Source organism: Nipponia nippon, unplaced genomic scaffold, assembly GCF_047370975.1.
Source record: "Nipponia nippon isolate SJK-2023a ecotype South Korea unplaced genomic scaffold, ASM4737097v1 scaffold_11, whole genome shotgun sequence".
Taxonomy (NCBI): domain Eukaryota; kingdom Metazoa; phylum Chordata; class Aves; order Pelecaniformes; family Threskiornithidae; genus Nipponia; species Nipponia nippon.
This window is the reverse complement of record NW_028262302.1, coordinates 19,786,380-19,809,239: the sequence shown is the minus strand read 5'-3', so window position 1 is coordinate 19,809,239 and position 22,860 is coordinate 19,786,380. Positions and strand designations below refer to the sequence as shown.

General features: G+C 46.1%; 1 protein-coding gene across 2 annotated transcripts in view; it reads right to left on the bottom strand.

The window, feature by feature from the left end:
• RCOR1 (REST corepressor 1) overlaps window positions 1–22,860 on the bottom strand; it is an 87,519-nt gene that overhangs the window by 39,022 nt on the left and 25,637 nt on the right. The window contains exon 3 of one of the 2 annotated variants that reach the window (XM_087747753.1): window positions 4,558–4,641. The exons of the other annotated variant lie outside the window; for it this stretch is intronic. Within the exon in view, the coding sequence (XP_087603879.1) occupies window positions 4,558–4,641 (84 nt within the window). The remainder of the gene's footprint in view (window positions 1–4,557; window positions 4,642–22,860) is intronic. 2 annotated transcript variants of the gene reach the window in all.

Here is a 22,860-nt window from a genome sequence, read left to right as displayed (position 1 = left end):
CAGCATCATTACAATGCATTTTTCACTATTTCCCCCCTCCCTCCCCATTCCCCATGTGCCACTCAAGGAGAGCAGATGCCTGTCTTCCACCTAGCTGTTCCTGCTCCTCAATGTCACCTTGCTCAAGACCTCACTCCTCCTCTCTCCCCTTCTCCTTCCCCGCCCTCCATGACAGCATCCCAGCACAGCCAGAACAGTCGCCCTCCATGGCACCACGTCCTCAGAGAGCCTCTCAGGAGTCTCATTTTGAGAGCAAGCTCTTTGTAAGAGGTGCAACACCAGCCACAGCACACGGGGTATTTGGAGCAGAGCTGGAAGGGGAGTACAGTTATTTTAAGTCCAAATGTTCAGTTACTGCACAATGGCAATTTTTTCTTTCTTTCTTCTTCAAAAGAGACAGGACAAACTTCTAGCTTTGGCCTAACTTTGTGAACTACTCACTAATGGTGGCAACTGCTATGCAAGTGACCCCTCAAAGGCAGAAGTCTGGCAGTAGATATGGAACATGCTGGCAGCATTCCACTTTGGTATTAATAAGGGCAAGGCAGTAAGTGATTTGTACCCAGGATTAATGGTTAACAAGGCACAGCATTAAAAAAAGCTATCAATGGGCCAACACACACTTTTGTTTGTTTTAATCTTCTCTACCATATCTATCATTTCATGGCACCCAGGCAAAAGGTTTCTCCAACATGATTAAAACATTGCTCCAGCATATAGGGTGCATGGGACCCAAACAAGCTTTAACTAATTGTATGAGCCTGGAGCATCAGGTATGCAGATACCCACCAGGTCTTAGCTGACGCACTGGTCTTTCCAGGATTCATTTCAGCAGCTCACAGAGGACCTTCCCACAACCTCCACCAGTTTGGCCAGCCCTCTGCCAAACCCAGCAGCATGCATTGCTCTGAGCATCATCACAGATCTGCTCACTGTTTTGTAGCACAGATTCACCTTTAACGGAGGTGGCTTCCAAAAATATCACTGATTGCACAGAACTGTCCTGCTCGTGAGCTATCAGTTCAGTCCAAGCTGACAGCTAACGTGTGCTGCACTAACTTCTGTCTTCATGATGAGCCCCAGCCACAGGAACAGAGAAGAGTCCTATTTAAAGAGTTCACCACAAGAACAGGCACAGGATGGATTAGAGGCTTTGGAGTACAAATGAAAGTAACTAGACACAGGTACCAACATGCTGCTGCTCGGAAGGATTTGTTCACCCACACTTCAACCTGAACAGCAATATTAAGAATGGACATGCTAGCTAGGTTTCATAGTACTTACAGCCCAAGGGGCTACACCAGCCTCCTGGAGACCACAGCTCCTTCCACTTGCCGTTTCACACTGTCAATGATTCCTCCCACCAAGGATAAACACACACATCACAAAAATCCATGGTTTAAAAAAAAAAAAAAAAAAAAAGGCATCAAGAGATAGAGAATCCATCACTTCGCTGGATAACTTCCAATAGTCAATCAGAAAAAAAAAAAAAACACACACACTCAGGCATTTCATTCCAGTCCATGTGGACTTATTTTGTAGCCATTTATTTGTATTATGCATGCCTCTTAGTATGTCAAAATTTCCCTGTGAGAAAATAATTGACAATAGTCCCCTTTCAGTAAGCTAAACAGATGGAGTTTGCTTCGTCTTCAGTTTCCAAAACATTTCAGTAGCTCCCATGTCCATCCTTTTCTCAGTTTTTCAACACTAAAGCCACTATTCTGAGGTTCATTTTCCTGAATGCTGCTGGATGCAGAGGCAGCAAACCATTCCAGTGACTACCTCACTTTCTTTACACCCACATCATCTGTTGGGTCAAGCAGGACACTGGGAAGCTTTGCCAAATTACCTGCCCACTGTATCCCCAAAATTGCTCTCCAAGCCACTTCTTTCCAAACATCAGCCTTGATGCAGAAGATAAGGCCAGAGCTTTCAGTACTGAGATTCATAACCCTGCAGTTGGGTCATTAAGAGCCCATTGCGTTGGCATGAGCTCAAGTTAGGAAAAGACCAAAAGCACTCTACAAGACTATCAGAAGCATTCATTTTATTTACCAGCCTGTCAGTCTATGGCTCATCCTCAATTTCTCTCCACAGCAATTCTATATCAATTCCCATATCACTGATAGAAATGTTGATCATCATCAGTCCTCTTACACATCCCCACGGACCCCATTTAATTAGGATTCACTATCAACAATGCCAAGACTTGTCAGTGACCTCAAGAGTAGCTGAAGAAACCTCCTGTCTCCTGATGTTCTTTCTTCATAAACTATAAAACAGATTAGAGAACTTTGCTTGCAATACATTTAGTAAGTGCTCTACAGCCTTTGCAGCACACTGGTGTTTTGGAGGAGGTTCCCATCTTCTGAAAAGAAGGGGGATTGAATCAGACTGTCATGCAGTAGCAAATCAATGCCTAACAGCTGGCTGAATACATTAGAGCTATAAAGTTATTTCTACCGATCAATCCGTTCCTAGTCTCAAAAAGAACAAAAGCAGCTACCTTCAGCAGGATTTGTTTTTCACAGTTCATTTTTAAGTAACGCCAGGTAGAGACAGGAATAGCTGATATCTTTTGGTAGTGTCAGCTCAAATTGACACAAGACAAAGCAACGACCAACCAGCCCACTCTTACCCTGTTCTCTCATTCCCTGCACAGCTGCCCTCTCCCCATCTGCTGGAGTTTTCCTGCCACCCCAAGGTCCCTTTAGCCACCTCTCCCAATGCTCCTTTGGTTTTTTTTTTACTACTACTAATACTGAATTTCACAACTCCATCCCTCCATGTCAATTAGGTGCCTGGGAGATATTTTGTGTGTCATGTATGGTGCAAAAGCATCATACTTCTCTCCCCCAAACACCACATGAAATATTAATTTTTTTCTGTATCTTTTTTGGGAGGTGAACTCACTAATGAGCCTACATTCTTACTAAAATTTTGAGTCTTCTGAGAAATTTCTTCCTGCCCTCCTCTTATATTCATACTGTTTTCCCCAATTTTTTTATTGTACCAGCAACAGTCAACTGCCACCTAGTTTTTATTTATCAATGCCATACTACCTTTTTAATTACCTCTTAGGTTCATGACATCATCTTAGGAGATATTATATCCTTGTTAAGCTCTATAATATCCTTGCATATTTTTGTGCCAATTGCCACAGAATATTCAGTCACAGATTATTTTACTCAATTCCACATATCTTCACTCCTTTTCCTCCTCCATTCTCTCTTCCCTCTCCAAGAAACCTGTTTTCTATCAGGCAGGAGTTAAATGTTCCAAAGCTGAGCTGAGATTCAAAAGACTCTCGGACTTGAGAGGCAGCTACAGGAATCCTCTGTGTCACAGACAACCCATGAACAGTCGTTCCTTTTGGTGGAGGCAACAGTTTCTTGCTCTTAAACCTTTTTAGAGGTTTCTAGCTGTAGATAACTGTAAAATATATCCCTCTCCTCATCAGTCTTATTTAGTTTAGCATCCAATAGCCAGCAGGGAGCAGACAAGACACCAGTGGTAGGAGAGAAGGCAGACGTGATCCTTGCAAAGCCCTTTTTATCTGTAGATCACAGTACCTTAATCCTTCTGTAACTTAAGGGGCAACTTGCTCAGTGGAACAAATGCCCCAGGACAGAGCCCAGCCCTTTCATGACAGAGCCAGTTTGTGCACAATCTCTGCTGCCTTAATTTGCAAATGCCACTATATCCTCACAAGTGTGTTGTGATGCATCTTAGCCCTTGGGCCTAGGGGAAAACCAGGCATGAACTTAATAGTGCCACCACAAACAACTGCAGAGGACCAGGAATGCAAGATTCTTATTCTTCGTCCCAGAATCAGAAAGAAAGAAAAAAGGTACGAGCGCAAAGTCAAAAATAGCTCCTTTCAGCTCCCTCCCCCAAAAGCACTTGGGTTTAGTTACTGCATTCAAACAGCAGCCCTTTAATCAAGGAGTCCTACTTATTCATGAGGAGAACTGTAGCTAGACAAACCTTTCAAACACTAGTTCTGCCATCTGGCAGCAGCACTGAGACTTGTTCCCAGACACACACAGAGCACTGGTAATTGCCCTCACGTGGAATTCCAAGGCACTGCAATTGTTCTGGCATTTAAACCTCCACGGGCTCCAGATGTGGATTTTATTTGTGTCTTTGTGGGGAAAAAGGTACTACTAATTACCATATATTCCCCCCCCCCCCCCAATACTTTTCATTTTGCTCTCCCCAGTTATTTCTGTCATCTTCTACAGTGCCAGCAGCAAAAAAACAGATCGTGTAGGCCCATGGATAAGTATCTTAAAGAATTCATACCAAGGAAGAAAGTGTGTCACATTTCTCCTGCTTTCCCTGCCTCCATGGATTTGACGCTCTGAGCAGCTGCCCAGTGGGGAACGAAGCTCATCTGGGGGATTGCTTTGCAGGCTTTTCTTTTTTCAAATTAATTTCAAATCATAATGGAAAGGTCACAAACATAACCTCTCTACTGAATGTGGCAACTTCGCATTCTTGAAGTGATACATGTAAGGGAAGAGGGGAATAAAAGTATTTGAAGAGACTTACATTTTGCTTCAGACAGATTCTGGTTAGGTGACCAGACCAGCATGCCAAGATTCTCTCTCTCCTGACTTCGCCTTGCGAGTTTGGCTTAAGAGAAAACAGATACAAACCAAGTTACAGAGAAAGTAATTTCAGATGCAAAATGGATACAAGAGTGACTTATCACACATCTGCAGCTTTTAATCAAGACACAAAACCCATCCACAGAGTTAAAACCCCATCTTCCCATTCAGACCTGAGGCTTTTCCTTGTTTCTCTAATGCATCACCCCCTATATAACATGACAGATACCGCACACTCACTCTTTCATGCAGTGCACTCAGAAGCATACGTTAGATCTAAATTAAAAGTTAATTAATGTTTCTCTTCCAGCATACTTTATTATTTTTCTTCCAGCCATCGTTAAATGAAAAAGGGAGGAGCGAGGCTCAGACAGCAGGCTCCAAGCCCTTGACATCATGAGACCGTACTGTGCAGCCTGATTAACACTTCAGGGTAGACACATGCATGAACCTCCCAGATTTCACTTCTGAGCACCTCCTCCCCTGTCCCAGCAGCCCTCATATGCCTCCATCCCCCCATACAGACGGGAATGCCCACCAAGGTGACACTGGGTCCCCCAGATCAGAATCAGGTCCTCTGCTCAACCGCTCCAGAGAAATTCTTGTGCATTCACACCCACGCTGTGTACACGCACCCACGCTCAGAAAGCAAGTCCGTTTTTAACCAAACTTAACACCTGTCTGGCACGAGAGCTCTGAAAGTCTCAAGTGAAGAACCACAGCTGCAAATAGTTTGAAAGAGCAACCTCAAGCTAAGGTACATTTCAACAGCAAGTTCTTGTGAACCTGCTGTTGTTCGGTCACAAGCAGTCAAAAGAGGAGGAGGATGAGAAGAGAAAGAAACTTGCTCCGTTGAGTCAGCACACACACAGCCAGCTCAACTACCCACCCTGGCCGAGAGAAACTTGCAGGTCTTGTTATGAGCAAGTGCCTACAGTACTACTTCCACTACAAAACGTCACATAACGCTCAAGTTTTATGCAATATTTCAACACAATGCTATTTTCTCTGTGCTGTGCAATTAGACATATAACCGCCACTTCATGATGTATTAAACAAACAGGTCAGAAAAGATCTAGTAACACGAAAAATGCGATGCCAGGATGCTGTCTCGTGGCACACGGGCATGAAATCACAACATTATCTGCTCACATGTCTCCGCTGCAGCAGAAAGAGGCCCGCCAGCATCCAGCTCCTGCTCATCTGAACACATCAGAAAGTTTAGTAATTACAACGCTATGAACACTCATGGTTTGACTCCTGTTTTTAGCCTGAAATCTGCTCACCTAAGAACAATCAGGGTTTAGATGACAAAAATACTTTAACATCAAATTTAAAGCGCAAATAGCATGTATTAAAAATAACCAGTTGCCAGCAACATATTTACATTGAACTAAGAATTTTTTTCATGACAAACACCATGATTACCTTTCACATAGTTCGTCTGGTTTTTTTAAATAAGGTTAGCAACTGCACATACAAGATATTTTGTGCGCTGTGCATGTTCGTTACTTTCTATACTAGGCAGAAAAACAGGAGTGAGAAGAGACAACAGCCGCCTCTGGTGGCGAGAGATGGGGGGGTGGAGACCAGGTCTATACACAGAACATGAAGGGTGTCTGAATTTAAAGGTATAATACTGAATGTAAAATTACAACTTCACACAAAAAAAAAAAAAGTCTTGAAACATTGGTGATTAAATTTTACTTTCACCCTCATTTCAAGTCTAGGTCCGGAATGTAAAGAAAGAGGCAACCTTAAGCCTCCCCTTTACCAAATTTTGCCCCTCACTCTCCCTATTGAGGATTGTCTGTCCTACTGAAGTCTAGCATAGGGTTCAAAACGCGGAAAGAAAAAAAAGTCTCTGTCCTCACTTTGCATTACACTGAAAAGCCCGTTCTCATCCCATAAAAATACTCAAAGGCAGAAATCATCAGTCAGGTCTCCAGAAGTTAAACACTTTCCACCCAAATCCCACGCATCCCCAGTAACACACTGCAGTTCAGGAGCCTGATGCCCAAATTCTGGCAGCGAGGCTTAACACTAGGCAAACTGTCAGCCTGGCTTTACCACAGCCTCACTCGCTGAACTGGTGAAACCCACCCAACTCAGGAAAAGAGGAAAGTTTTCTCCTAGTTTAACAGGCTGAACCTCCTCCCTGACACGTCAGGCACACATCCCAGCCTGGCTGTCCCTTTCAGGAGCAGAGCGCCGCTAGCTCAGCTCACCCACAGTAAGGTGGGTGAAGTTTCACCTCCCACGGTTAAAACCCCAAGTTACGCTTCAGGGCATTGCAGAGGGAATGCCACAGCCTTCCTGGCTGTGAACTGCAGCGAGCCCTGGCAGGTGACAACCAGCACAGGGAGGTACTGTGGGACCTCATGGCGCCCAAGTGGGGCTGGTGAAATGTGTTCCCTGTCCTTCATCACAGCTCCCCCCCAGGCACCCAGGACCTCCCTTTCCTTGGATTAGGAGCTACCTGCTTCCAGCCCCACATCCCCTCCCTATGAGCCGGGATAAACCACTCCCTGGGCCTCACACCCAGAACAAGAACCCACTGCAGGTGCCAGGCTCCGTGCAATCCTCATGACCCCCTTCTGCCCAATTCCCACAGCCCAGCTTCTTCCCCTCTGCCTCCCTCCAGCCTCTGGGTAGCAACAACCAGCCAAGTTACACTGCACTTGTAAACAGGCACGAAGCAGCACCTCTGGTACTCCTGCAACGTGTCTCCTGCCCTGCCTCTCCACCCAAGCCCACACCTCTCCACCCTTAGTGCTCATTCCTCGACAGAGGTAGAGGCTACTGCAAGGCACGCAGTACGGTTAAAACTCACGCTTCTCTGCAAAGGACAAGCACCTAAAGGCCAACACACACAGAAGGGTGGGGAGGTGTGGGGATGTGTATTCCTCAAGCATCCACAGAGGCCAAGACTCCGTCCCTAATATCAGAGGTGACTTAGCCTGCCACCCAGCTCCTCCACCTTCCAGCACCACATCTTCTCCATCACCCCTTCCCAAGCCCACAGCCCCCACGTTTACCGTCCACCCCACACAAGGCAGACACAACAGGCATTCTTCTGAATCCAGTGTTGACCCCATCATAAATACATGCAGCACAAGTACTCTTGCTATGTGACTTAGCAAGGAAGAGCTTAAGAGCTTGCTTAGAATTTGGAAGCATGTCGAAATGGTTATTTCAGAGCAATGGCCACGAGAGAAGAAGGGGCTTACAGCAGAGCAGTTATTACATCCCTTTCTTGCATCTTTCCAAGCACAGCTGCAAGGCTCACCAACACGGACGAATTCCTTCCCCTGTCCCATGCTTCTGGACAAAGGATACCAGGGTGAATTCAAACACTCTACACTTCAGTGACAAAGTGAAAAAGGTAATTCAATTTAATCCATTATATATTTCATATAAAAATAGCTATGTAAAGAGTGCAAGGGTTACTCTTTTTTAGGGGAGCAGATCAATTTGGGATCAATGGAGTTTGTTTGTTTAAGCAACTGCAGTTAAACCAGTGCAACCTGTGTTTAGAGAAGCTGTATATTGGCAGACAAGATCATCTGACATTTCACTTAATCCTGCACTTTCATTTAGGCTACCCACCAGGTATTTGTAAAGTCTCTGCCATAGCCATTAGCTCCCTATCACAGCTGCTGTGGGAGCAAACACTCTATAATCACTTTCCCACTGCTGGCTTTCCCGTTTGTCCCAAGTCTGGGAGGAATCATGGATGCTTCCTCCACCCCCCAAGAGGAAGATCTACTACATGCAGCACCCCCTCAACTTTGTTCAACTGCCAGAATTCACAGGGGATGCAAGCTCCCATTGCCTTTACCCAAGCAGAGATGTACAGCCCCAACCAGGCCCAGTATCGTTCCTTTTTCCACAGCAGATCCCATCCCTCTCTCCTCCTTCATCCCCAGAACATACCCTTACCCCATGGACCATACGCTGAAACACAGGAAGGAACTGATCCAGGTTTAAACTCACTTTGTGAAGAAAATGTTATTTTTAAAGTTGGTCCCATTTACAGATGTGGATTACTGCACAAGCCCAAACAGTTCAACTGTACAAGGGAGGAGACGAGGCAGGGCAGAATACCTGTATATCAACATTATTCTAAAAAAGTTGTGGGGGCTGCTTTTTTTTTTTTTCCGGGAGCTGTGAAGACGCATCTCAACACCAGCATGCAGTTGACCACACGATGCGTAGGAATATATTGATTTGCACAGCAGAGAGACAACACCGCCGTTGGAGTTCCTATCGCTTCTGTGGGTAGGCTGAGGCTCTCCGCCCCCGGGGGCTCCCGTGCTAAAGCACCAGCCTGGCACACACAAGAGCAGCGCATCGCAAGGACGCGAAACCCTGACCCGCAGCAGCTACAGCTCCTCCCTGGCTTTTGGAAAGCTGTTGCAAGACTGCCCCACAAGAGAGAGGTTTCAATCAGCAGCAGCAGCCAGTTCAGACTCCAAAAGGCATTAGGCTGGTTTAAAAAGAAAAAAAAAAAAAAAAAAAAAAAAAAAGAAACCTTGACTGAGTCCTTAAAGCATGTCTTTTGCCTGCTGTGAAGGTTACTACATGGACAGCCTCACTACCAAGTATCTGCCTGTCCAATTTTCACTTGCATACAGAAAGATGTCAGTCCTGCTCTCCCACTAGCACCCACAAAGTTTACAGCCTCAGGGGTAAATCCACCTTAGATCCCATACCTGAGTGATCCCAGCTCACACAGGAGAAGGAGAACAAAAAGTAAAGTGAGAGCAAAGAGATTATTTTTTTTGTCAATACAAAAAACCCCACACAACCCCCCCCAAACAACCAAAAAACCCCCAAACTTTTAAAACCCACTCCCCTCCTCCCAGAGCCACACTCCTCTGCTGCATTTACTCCAAGTCAGAGAGCAGAGGGGCAATCCTGTGCCAGGACCCTCTGCAGAAACAGAGGAGAAACGTGGAACTTTAAGTTCACTGCAAGGAACTTCTTAAAGGACACCAAGCCTTAAATACCCTTGTGAGTCCGCTGATGTGTCTATTACCTTAAACCCTAGGTCTGGACCCCCTCCCTACACGAAGAAATACGCAAGTATCTCACATCTGAGGGGATCTGCAGATATTGTAACTTTGGTTTGCCTAAGAGAAAATACGAAGTTGTACGGTGCTGGAATCAGGACAGTATGAATAAGCTCAGTGTTGAACGTGCTGCAGAGTTTGTCATTATGAATACATTTGTGTTGACATGAAACCACAGATCTTTGTTCAGGCTCTCTCCAGAACGTTGTGAGAGAGCCAAGACGTGTGCCCTGCAGTCTCCTCAGCCACCACGCTCGGCAGAGTTGCTGCAAATGGACAACAAAGCTGAGCTGAAAGCAACGAGCGTGCTTCTCTCCCCACCTCTACCAGGGTGCTGTCAAGTCAGGACACCTGACAGGGAAAGGTAAATGGGCATGTCTCCAAACAGGAACCAAAGGCCACTGTACCACACACGTCAAGTCTGTGCTACAGGTCAGAGAGTACCTTCCCCATCCTTTTGAGCCCTGCCCAATTTCAAGTTAGCCATGGAGCAGCTGGCATCAATACAGAAGGAAAGCTGTGCCTGGCAGTAATACCACTCTCTTCACCCCACCTGAATCTCCTTTTGGTGAGATGAACTAAGAAGCCTCTGAAGACCTGTGTTAAAAGACCAAAGGGTGAAGCTTGCACTTCACAGCTTGAATCCATCCCACTCCTCACCACTTCTGAAGGGAGAGGAGGTCCTGCTCAGCCAGCGTTGCTCTGCTCTCCTGACACATGCTCCCTGCCTCTCCCCCCCATCCTGTGTTGACTCTGGCATTTATCCCTCCAAGCCAAGCACATTTGCTAAAAGTAACTGGCAAAATAGAAAGCAAACAGCATTTTTCCCAGTTATTAAATCAAATCAGCTGGCTACAAGATGAGACAAAGAGCCGAGCGGGTGCACAGGGAGCAGCAGGCCCACGTGGACGGGGGCCTCTGCCTTCACCCCACAGAGCTTTACCCCAACACGATGGTTCAGCAGCACCACTGCAAAAGAGAGGGAGAGAGGCTGTTTCCCTTTCTGCCAGCACCAACACCTCCTTGACAAATCAAAGCAGGGAATCTACCTGAGCTTAAAAAAAAAGCTAACTGCTTTTTTTGTTGGATTACTTAACTCATACCAATTCATAGTTTTCTACCGCATATCCTAAGAGCCAAGGGGAATAAGGAAGCAGGGACAGGCAGGACACCTCCCTCAATCACAGCACCAGTTTAGGCTGTCTTAAGGACCGCCGGTGGAATGACAGCACACAAGAAGAGCAGGCAGGAAGGCGACAGAGCCCGCCAGCGAGCGGGAGCCCAGCGCTGCGCAGCTCCAGCCTGACGCATCCCATTTTATTTTTTTTCTCCAAGTTAGAGAAGAAATGTGCCAGAATAAACTCAGTGGGAGCCGAGGCCTCTCAAAGAGCCACCAATCACTCTGTCGCCTATTATTTTGCTTCTGTGCAAGGCAGCAGTGCCAGCTCCCACTTGAGTTCCTGCACTTGAGGGAGCTGCTCTGCCTTGCAGCTCTCCCCAGGGATGCTGCGTGTTCCAGCTGCGGCTGTGAGCTGTTCAAGAGTGCTTTGCACTTTGCTTTTGGCACCTGTACTGCCCCCTCGGAGAGATGATCCTAGTCTCCTGCAGATGCCAATACACACTTTGCTCCCAGCTCCATCCTGCCCAAGCTGGGGTGAAGCTCTGTCACGAGGCCTCCAGCATTCTTCCTTCTCCATAACCCTTTCAATAGTCCCTGATGGGAGATTTTGCTATTGCTGTTTGCACAAGGCATTTCAGAGCTATTGAAGCCCTCTGAGTCTCAAAGCAAAACACACTAACACATGACTATGTGAGAGCGCTGCAACACACACTATGAAGAGTGGGAATCTGCTGCTAGTCCGTTCCTCCATTATTTAGAAACAGCAAAAGGTAACTCAGAAAACCACGTATGCTGTCAAGTGCTTGCTACAGATACACACTTCTGTACCTCCTCTGGAAGGCAAACATAGGCAAATCGAAGTTTAAAAAGCACTTGCTGTAGAAGTACAGAGAATTCTTCAGGTACTCATTTCTTGCAAGGCAACAGGTAAGAAAAGATCTCCAGATCTAAACAACGTACTTCATGAAGTTATCAAAGTCTACACAACAACTGAAATCTCTAAGGTGCAGGATGGCAAGATTCCACCTACAAAGGCTGTTGCATTACTAACAGCACTTATTGATCCCCCCATAACTGCTACTAACTCATTTTTACATCACATATTGCAGGTTTAAAAAGAAAGACTAAGAAACACCTCTTCCTTTTAATATGTAACCGTCAGCATTATATATAAAATATGCATTCTAAAATACCCAAAGGTGAATAGATGTTTTTATTGTTTGGGGAAGAGCTGGAGCTGACATATAATAACTTAGCTGTTGAATGCTGCTTAAAGCAGTTTTGGGCCAAGTCTAAATGTATTTACTTCTAATGAAGTGGGATTAAACAAGTGCTTCCATTCCCAACCCTGCATTTTCTTTATCAATGCAGACCTTATATTTATTGCATAGGGTAAAATCCCCTGTTTACAGTACCCATGATGACTGTTAAACAAAATAAGACAAGGCAGGCACTGGCTCCCATAGTTTAAAAAACTCACTCTCACTGGTTCATTGATATTACTCAGGCTCACAGTGTAATTGTAAATGCACAACTGCGATGCAACAACAAAATACCTATGTGGCACAAGAGAATTCAAACAAAAGAGTCAGAAGTAAAGCTTTTTCCCGCTTTCCTTCCCTGCTGCTGGCACTGGTGTCTCAGCAGCAACGCAAAGGCATTTGAAGAACTTTGCTGCACATCTCCACTTCCTTCTGCATGTGACTTTTCCCCGAGTCAGCAGATAATGCTCGTGATGCCCCTTTCATTCGTGTTTTCTGAGGACTGACTAGATATAATAGCAGGTACCTCATAGAAATACCATCTTTGTACACACTATAGCAGCATGAAATGCAGCAGAACATTTTAGACTAGAATCCTGCAAGTTGAGGAACGTTTTTTAATTAAAAATTTATAAATTAAGCAGTAGTTAGCTCTTCCTATACATGACTACACCCAGCTGGCACTATAATCTATATGCAAATAAAGTTCTAAGGCCATTTTTTGTATCTGCCCAGGGAAACAAAGGCAAGTATTTGGGTTTCTATACAGAGCAGCAGCACTGGAAACGCAGGCTGAAGGGCCTTATTACCTCAGAATAACTGTAGGTGCTGTGCTACAAAAACCCCCGGTATCACACATTACAACAGTGTGAAAAATATTGCTTTAAAAATTACCCAGTTAAAGATTAATCATCCAGCAATGATTACAAAGGTCATTTTGCAGTGATAAAAATTATTACCATTAGAAGAACTGGAAGAGAAAATGAGAAAAAGCATGGATAGCAATACAGTTTCTTTTCTTTAATCAAGTTCAATCCATACTAAGTCTGAACTCCAGATCTTTGGGGTTTTGTTTGTTTGTGTTTTGTTTGGGGTTTTTTTTATTTTAAACTTTTTAAGAACATATCTGATCCAAGATGCCTTTCCAGTTTAAGAGCTAGTAGTAAAGCAAAAGCTGTGGCCTACATTTTGCCCACAGCCCAGGCCAGACCGAACAATGAAGCCAGAACAGATGTTGAGGCCTTGCCTTGATTTTTTTTCCCCTGAATAATAGGAGTCCACTCATTCTTTCCTGCAAGCAGGTGGCACCAATGTGCAGCCATAGATGAGGTCTGAATAACTATACAAGCAAACAGCCTTTCAATATACACTCTTAAGTGTGTAAAATTATTTTTTTTCTACATGCATGCAATTCCAATCTGAGCTCTGCAGCGAGTTCTGCATACACAAGCCCTGCAACCCATGCAGGAGCAGGAAATACATTAACATCACATCAGAAGCATGAATATACCCCCACACGCTCAGTATTGAGAAGCACACCTCTGCTAATCACAACGGGCTTTTGTCTAGACATGGCCAGGGTTTTGTACTGAAACGTGAAAGGGTTGGAGTTTGTTTAAAGAGAGAGTTAAGTACAAAATTAAGAGGAGAAAACGCACATTGGATTAAGATTTTACCATAGATCTCTTGCAAGCCTTTCTAGGAATGTAAAAATTTACACCATCCACTTTTTTTTTTTTAAAGGAGGAGGGCTAGTAACTATACTACAGCGATCCTGAATGCGCAAGCAAAAAGCAGGCAACCAGAACAAAGCAAAAGCCTGCAGCACATGCATCAGGTTGGAGCTACGAGGCTCGCCTGCCCTCCCAAGCACGCTTCTCCCTGCCACAACATCAGGGAAAGCATCCCAGGCCTCCCCAGGCTGCGGTTCAGAGCTGCAGCAGCTCCAAAGCTTCATCAGGAGGACTGGGATGGGACTGGACCCGTGCCGCCCTGCCAGTCAGTAGCAACAAAAGCAAGCACCGCACATGGGGCCTTGTGGGCCCCACACACCCTACGGCTACCACCCCACAACCCAAGGCTACCATGCTGGGCCCCACATCCTGCCACCAACCCTGGGAACCCCTGCCCGCTCACAACCCTACACAAAAACATCAGTACAGGACCTCCACAGAGCCACGCAGTGAACCATTTTAAAGTTTGTTAAAAATAGGTAAATGCATGTACACAATTAGTTCTGAGAGCCAAGCTACAAGCTGAGCCAAGCTACAATGAGCCAATTACTGTTGGTTTCTGTTCAATCTCCTTGAACACTGCCCCAAAAAGAAGAGATTTCCTTCCTTCCCTCCATGCTATTTCCCTTCTGCTTTCATTTAGGTAACCAAGAAGTCACACAGGCATGCCTACACGTATGCAAGGAAGATCCACGTATAGAATTTAATATACAAAAAAGGAACAATAACATAGCACAGTTCCCTCAAGTGCCAGGTCTCGTGCTGCCGACAAATACCAAGGCACTGCCAAATCTACTTGAAGCCAAACAGTCTACTGATGAGGAAACAACGATAAGGCAAACACATCTTCCTCTCTTTCCATCATAGATGTTGACTCTGCTGCCCTGCCTCCCCTGTTCCTTGACAATCAGCAACTCCTACACGCACAGCTCCACATTCACATGGTCTCCCATTTCTTCACTAAGCCAGCCCTCAGCTCTTCCTACCCATTGAATGGGGTCCTCTGTTGTGCTCCTTTATGCCCACCAGGAAGAGCTGTTTGGGCCCAGTTCTGCCCATTATTCACAGGCAGCACTTAGGAATAACGAGACCAGGACCAGCAGAGACTTCCTGAGCCTGGCACTGTATCTGCATCATTGGATTTAATGGCCCTTCATGGGAGCAGGGAAGAAAAAAAAAAAAAAAAAAAAAAAAGAAGTCCATCAAATCGTCTAATCCTTTTTGAACCCATTTGTAATTTTGGCATCTACAACATCCTGTGGCAGAGTGCTACAATTTAATTATATGTTTGTTGTCTGAAGGAGAACAAAGAAAGCCCATGCACACGCTCCCTTCTCGGCTCTGAAGCTGCTACCCAGTCATTTCATTTGGTGGCCCCATTTCCTGCCTTATGAGAAGCAGAGAATAACTGCGCCCTGTTCACCTCCTCCCTGTCTCTTGCTGTTTTACAGACCCTCTGCCATGCTCCTCTCCATCATCTGTTTTCCAAGCGAGACAGTCTGGGCTTTTCTGCTTCTCCCTTATACAGAGATGGGAAACAAGAACAATTCCTGTACTTTATCTAGTTGTCTTACAGCTCTGAGAAGTATGTACACATGGGGGAGGGATGGAAATGGGGCACAACCAGAACTGTACGCAGTGTTCGAGAAGAAGGTACACCACAGGATTTATAAAACATGCCATAATGAGGTTCTGTTTTGTTCTCAGATGCTTTCATAACAGCTTTTAACAATACACTTGCCTTTTCGCTATTACCATTGAGTTGATTAAAAAAACCACTATGACTCCCGAGATCTTTATCTGGAAAGGCAACAGCTAATTTAAAGACCACTACCGTACCCATACAGTTAAGGACTGTTCCACCCTACCCTACCCCCCTCCCCGAATATTACTTAGCACATAACAAGTGTCACCTGTCATTTTTACAGCCATGCTGTCACAAGACTGAACAGGTTGCCCATTCCCCCCATCCAGTAGATACCCGCACTCCCCCTGCCACCCCCTCCTGCCGTTCACATACTGTCCTTACACACTGACAAAAGGACAATCCAGCTGTTAGTAGTAAAAATAAAAAGCAAGAAACAAAAATAACAAGATATGTAATTTGACATGGAGAATGCACAACTGTCATTTTATTTGGAGAGCGAGAAGTGCATGGTGGCTCCTCTCCAAGCCCCAGCTCCAGGACACCTCTGGCTTCCCAAGGCTTCTTCCCCCAGGAGGCAGGACATAAGGAGCAAGAAGCTAACGGAGGGTTTTCTCAGACCTTGCGGCTGCCCCCATTCCCTTTCCCGTTAAAGGGCAATGCTGTTTAGACCACTGACCCAAGTACTCTCCACTCCCCAGCTCCAGCCACCCTTTCCTGTTCCCCAGCACCCTTTGGGGAATGACGAGAGGAACAGAAAACGGGGGAGAGCAACCAGTGCTTTCGCCTCTGCTCAGAAGAGACACTCCCACCACCCCGGCTTTAGAAAGCACTGAACCTCCTTAGTCATAGAGCAGACCTGGTTTCCACTGCAAAGCTTCAAACTTGGCCTTCGTAGGCCTGCACAAGCACTGGCAACCCAAACAAGCAGCATTTACTCATCTTTCCCACACACCAAGGACCAGCTGGCCTGTTTCTATTGCCCAATGCAAGAAGAAAGAAAAAAAAAAAAAGAAAAAACTCAGTCTCAAGTGTTCGCAGAGCAGAGAGATTACTTTTTGGTATTTTTAGCAACACCTCTTCCCTTCCCACCCATCCAAAGTTCACATGACAGCATCCTTTTGAGATAGCTTACACTGATTAGCGGAAGCAACGAGTGCCTAGAAAGCACCAGCAATATAAAACAGATTCTTGGTTAACAAAGTAACTGGTTTATTTTTTCCACCACGCTTCAAAAACCCTTGCCAAGAGACAGTCAGGAACAGATCTGACTAACTAGAACCTGGTCTCTGAAGAGTATGGGATGTGGGCACTTCTCCTCCTCCTCCTCACCCTACGTTTCAGGAGTTCAGGGGAAAAAGAAAAAAAAAAATCACAAGGAGCTATGCTCGATGGCTTATGAACTAAGGCTGCTGCGCAAACGTGTTACTGCTTGGCAAGACAGTACTGTGAAGGGCATGCAGATAGGACACACTGGTGTCTCCCTCCAGACAAGAGTCCACTCCAAAGGTCAAATGAGAGAGAAATTCCATGTTACTGTACTCTTGCAGTACCAAATCATTTTACACAGTAGAATGAATCAATCAGCAAGAGCACAGCACAGTCAGCTCTCAAAGACAGTAAAGATTTCTCACATTATTATTCTTTAAAACCTGGGTCAAACACCAACACTTCTCAAGGCCATAAGCAGACAAGGCCATCACATGCAGTGGCAGACACACATCTTCCAAACGCAGCTGGGCGCTGTGGAGAGGCTGGGCATCCAGGACGGCACCACCACCACTGCACCTCCCTGCTGGAGGCAGCGCCCTCCCCGAGAGCAGCAGAATCAGGCCCTGCCAGCACACCCAGGAGAGGCCTCACCTCTGTGCTGGAGCCACCTAAACCAACCCAGCCACCTCTACCCAAAGCTGGTTTTGTAGAGATTATGTGAGTGGCCTGGCTGGCAGAGCGGCAGAGAGAGCAACCTGAAAAAGGGGCACAGCTTCCTCTCCTGACGCAGCCATCTCCAGAAGCAGACACCTGTCCTCAGGCCAACGTGAGCATATGAGAAGCTTATATATCAAATCCCACCCAGCACTGAGTCATGCACCGATGTGGTGTGCAACTGCAATCAACAGGCTGCGAGCATGCCCAGTTTAACCCACACAAATCCGACTTTTAAACGTCTGCGACGGTTGCATATCCTCCTCTCACCCCCATCCATGACAGTCTTCCAGGTCCTTATCCTCACAGCACCCCTACCAGCAGATGAGAGCTGTTATCAACACACAGACACGCATGCAAAGCGTCCAGCGCCAGGCTCTGAGTTGAGCCAGGTTTCCCGGGGCCTGCGTTAGAGTCCCAACTGTGGGTCACCCTTCCTCATCATCCCACTCTCAGAAATGCTGAAATCAAGTAGGAGCCCGTAAATAACATATTTGTAATATTTCAAATCAGATCTTGAAAACTCAGTCTGCTTCTAGCTCTCCTTGGAGCTGACTGTTGTATTCATTAGCTCACAAGCTCCCCAAGGCACAGATAGTCCTTCTGTCTGCATGGGGCCTGGCTCAACAGGGTGCTGTAAGGATAATATTCATACCCAAAAACACAAAGTCAGATTTAACATGCCCTTGAAATGCAGGCAGCTCCTGGATCACATTTTTCCCCGACAGATTTCACAAGTCGGTTTGTTTTTTCCCATTTTTGCCAAACTCGGAGGCACAGCAAGGACTATATTTAAAATGCAGCTAACAATCATGACAAATCTTAAAATTTTGTTTTTAACATTCAACTTTTACTAAAAGACTATCCAAAACAAGTTATCTGGTTCCTCCCCTCCTGCCTTCAAAAGAGTCTCAGAACTAGTTTGTCTTGCATCTACATGAACAATTTCAGAACAAGAAAGCAGTATGATAACTACGAGAGGCTAAACACTTAATTCATCATTGCTCCACACCAAGCACCGCCTTGCATTCATTCTGCACTGCTGGTCTGCCCATACTCACACTTTATGCTGAACATAACTGATGCTAAAAGGCGCCAAGTAACAGCGAACCAAACCCTGGAGAGAGAGGCTCTCAGCAATAAGCAGCAGCAAGTACACTTGCAGCTCAGAGGAACAAAACAGGGGCACAGCCCTGCAAAGATGTTGGATTTTCCTGAGCTGCCACCGCTTTGGGATTATGAACGCTCTTTCTGCAGTGCTGGCATTTGCATACCACAGCATATTTACAAAGAAATCAATCAGGACACAAGCACGAAGGTGAACACAGAAGAGGCCCGTAGTGCTTGGGGCACCCCGCAAAAAAGCATGCGGCTTTCTGCTCTGCTTAGCTGCTTCAGGGAAAAGCAAACCGGTTACGACCTATCCACGTCTAAAGCACAACCCCTTTCCCCACCTCGTTTAACAAAGAGGACAGAAGTTTTGCAGGCACAAGGCCTTACAAGCTCTCTAAAACGCAAGCAACCACCACGTGGCGAGCATCAGGAGCAGAGCTCACACAAAGAGCAGAGAGGCAGCAGGAGACAAGGGGAGAGGGCTGGGAAAGCCTCGGCAGCCAGGAGACGGGGGAAGGGGAGCCCAAGACTTATTCTCCAGCCATCGCCACAAGGAAGCGAGCACAAAGGGGACGGTGAGGCTAAGCAGATAAGGAGAAGCCGGCCAAATGCCAGCCTGGCAGCGTAGATAAACGGAGGAGCCAAGACCCTGCTGGAAGGAGAAGAGTGTGGTTTGGAAGAGAGCTGAGGGAGGAACCCGGCGTGGTGCTGGCCCGGGAGGGGAAGGAGGAGACGCTTCCCAGCAAGGCAGAGGAAGGCAGTTTGCACAGCACTTACCTGCCCTGTAGCACGTCCCTCACACCGCACATGCTGCGGCACAGTCCTCCTCTCACACACAGAAACACAGCTACACAATTAACTTAATTTTACTATGTTCAGGGCCATTAGTCTTTCCAATCTGAGGACCAAGATCCTATTCAGCACTTAAATGCCTCTTTATTGAGGCTGAAAATTCTTCCGTTTTCTCAAATTTAAAAAGAAGAAAAAAAAAAATCCCTTTTAGACATAATTCATGTTCAGGGCAAAACACCCCCTCTCTCCTTTCCTTCCAAAACCCATCATCATAGTGAAAGCAGCCAGAGCGTCCCTGCCTGTGGTAAGAGCCCAGAGGTCTCATTTTCCCTTCCCACAAATTATATAATGGAAAAAAATGCAGTGGCCAGCCCCCAGCAGCTGTGTGATAGCAATACAGCTGTGCCTCCTCGCACATCAGTTATGCTGTCCCGCACTGCACTGGACAAATTCAAAACGTGGCTGCCAAGCTCATTTTCTTTACCCAGTGATCACTCCTTAAAAGCAACCAGCGGCAATCCGCAGGGCACCATACTGCACCCCAGCCACGTAAGGAGGTGTTAAGCAATCGCCCCTGTCCTCCTACATCCAGTGCTACCATCCTGGCCGCTCTGGAGCACCGTCTCCACACTACCACCTTCTGAGCATCAGTGACCCAGACCAGCCTCTTGTTCTGCCACCAGGTCACTTCAAATCCAAACCTCAGCCTTCTAGCTTGTAGAAAAGTGCTTAATGGGGCTTACGCACATCCATACAGAAAGAAAAAAAAAAAGAAAGAAAAAAAAAGAGCAGCAACAAGAGCAAGGCAGCAAGGGAAACAAAACACACAGGGACATAAAGAGGACAGAGAGCCTCAGGGGAGGGACAGTATTTAGAAGAGCCAAGTTATTAGAGACTGAGAAGCTAAACCATGCTAAGGCTGCTGGGCCTTCAAAGGAAAAAGTCTGTGCAGAGCATCTTGGAGAACACAACAGCCTTACAGGTGCATATGTGGGCTGGAGCAGAGAAAAGCTGAGACACACTGGCACCAGAGAAGAAAGCAGACTGTCAAAGAAAACTACAAGGCAAGGCAGGCCAGGGGATCCACACTATTTACCCATAGCAAGGGGCTCTGCCAAGCATTTTGAGACACTTGCATCTTCCTCAGCAGAAGAGCCGCATGTCCTCTTCATTTCTATCCTGGCCTGCACTTTCTCTGTAACTTTCCCAGCACAAGTTACTGCATTTACTGAAAGACGACTATTTTCCCTGACATCTGGATTTTCATAGGCTGCTACTTCAATAAAAGTTTGCTACCTTAAAGGATAGACTACAAGACAGGGACCATGAAACAGGGACTAACAACCACCAGTTAGCGCAACTGAGCTCTGATCTGCGACTGGGAGCTGTAGGTACTGCTGCAACACTGATTTCACCCTGCACATTTTAAAGTCTTGAGTCTTCTGCTCTGTGCCGCCACTGAAATACGAATTGCTACAAGTCAAGTTATATCTATGTTGAAGGGAAAGAACGAGTGCCAAAATAATTCAGGGTAAGTCGATTCCACAGACTTGTACTCTTCCTGCTACCCCAGAAAATCCCTCAGCCTCACCTCCCCCTCCTTGCATGCACACAGCCCCTCGGTAAAAGCTTTGCACACATTAAACCAATACTTGCTAGCATGGCCAGGGACGCTGCTGAGAACCTCAGCTCCCTTTAAGGCACGCTCCGATTGGTCCAACTTTCTAATGAGAAAACTATTTGTAGTCAGATAGTCATGATGCTGGCAGTGATTCTTGGTATAACAGTGTTCATTAATACCTAGCCTGACTGTACAACAGGAAAGGAGGAAGAGTCCACAGCCTGTAAAAGATACCAAGTTAAAAAATAAAATAAAATAAAACAAAACACCACAAACTCAAGAGTAATCCAGCTTCACTGAACAGGAATACTGAAGCTCTTTTCCTATGGCAGATTTCTGCAGCATGCATTTACTGCGCAGAGTGACAAGAACATCTTATTTTATGTGTTCCTAAGATCCCACTGAGCAATGCCCACAGAAGGCGCTGGCTGGCTGTACTGGGCCCAAACGCAAGCAAGACTCCAAGCTCGCTCTTGTCAACACTTCCTACGTCTCCACTTGCAGAGCCCTGTGTGAGGGCATCCAGCTGCAGCACTGTGACATGCTCACCCTCCCACACCTCTGCAGACAGCTCTCCACTATCCTGCAACAGCTGCAGGAGCAGTCACAACATGTGCCGCTGCACGAGACACACAGGTAACAGGGAAGTGGGACTCCTTGAAGACCCAGACAAACCCCATCTTCAAAAACCATCATTCAGCAGGAATATGGCCCAGGCTTTCCCAGGAGCTGGATGCTAGATCTTTGCACCCAGGTATCTTTTCTGATATACTCAGCATAAGCTACAAACACCAGCTTTTCTGCTCCAGCAAGGCCTGAACACCAGCAATGCTTGCAAGACTTTGGCACAAGGCAAGGAGAGAGAAACATCCCTGACAAGGGCCAAGAAGTTTGGGATGCTCATTTCCTCAAGGTCATGATTATCACGGGTACCAGCATTGTGTCCAGACTGGTAAATCACGTGCTAGATCAACTCACATAGGCTCGAGCAACACCATCCAAACACCACCAGTCTTAAAAAAACCCACGTTTTGCATGGTACTTCAGACTGCCAAGCTGCTGACTGTATGGACTTACTTGTTTCTGTGCCTCCACAGAGAGAGGAAGAAGGAAGCTGCTTACAAAACTCCTTAAAAGAGCACTTTCTCATAGCAGTGTTCCAGATCCATTGCCAGCTGTTCCAAGCTTTCAGAATAAGATGATCGCATTGCATCTGGTGCTGTCCTGAACCAGGCATCAATTTACATGCAGGAGAGTTTAGATGCCTGTTGCTGATGAGTTTGGTCTAAACTTGCAAACAGAGTTCCCTCCAAAAGCCTCCATTTCCCCCCTCTCACAGAACACAACAGTTCAGCTACAAGTATGAACAGGTTCATCAAAAGACATTATCAGTCCAAGAGCAGTTCAACAAGTCCCAGAGCCCTGGCATGTCCCCCCCACAGCCTCAGCACCTCTTTATGCAACTGCCCAGTCAGTATGTAGAAGAGTCACATAAGACTAGCACAGATGCTGGGAGAACAAGTTTTAAGTTATTCCTGCACAAGACAAAGGAGTAATAATTAAGCAATGCCTAATAAGATGCCTGGGGTCTATCTATTTGAGAATCCTTGCACCCTTGACTATAGTAATACATGAAGAAAACAGCACTCCCTCGATGCAGTTTGTTTAAATATCTGTGCTATCTCCAGTGGAGAACTCTGCAGCAATTTCTAGGAAAGATGACACCAGAGCACCATAGTTTCCACATCTCTGGCTTACTGCCCTTGGATAGTTCTTTTTGTGCAGAGTTGCTAAGGCTGGAAAACTTGTTTCCATCTTACACTCCTTGGTGATGCAACCTCCCTCCCCCACATCCTAACTGAGAGCAAAACCCTTCTGAAGATCCCACCCGGTGGTCTACAGGAACAGAATAACTACACCTTTTTCTTCCAAGCCCCACTTTGCTGGGGTGACACTA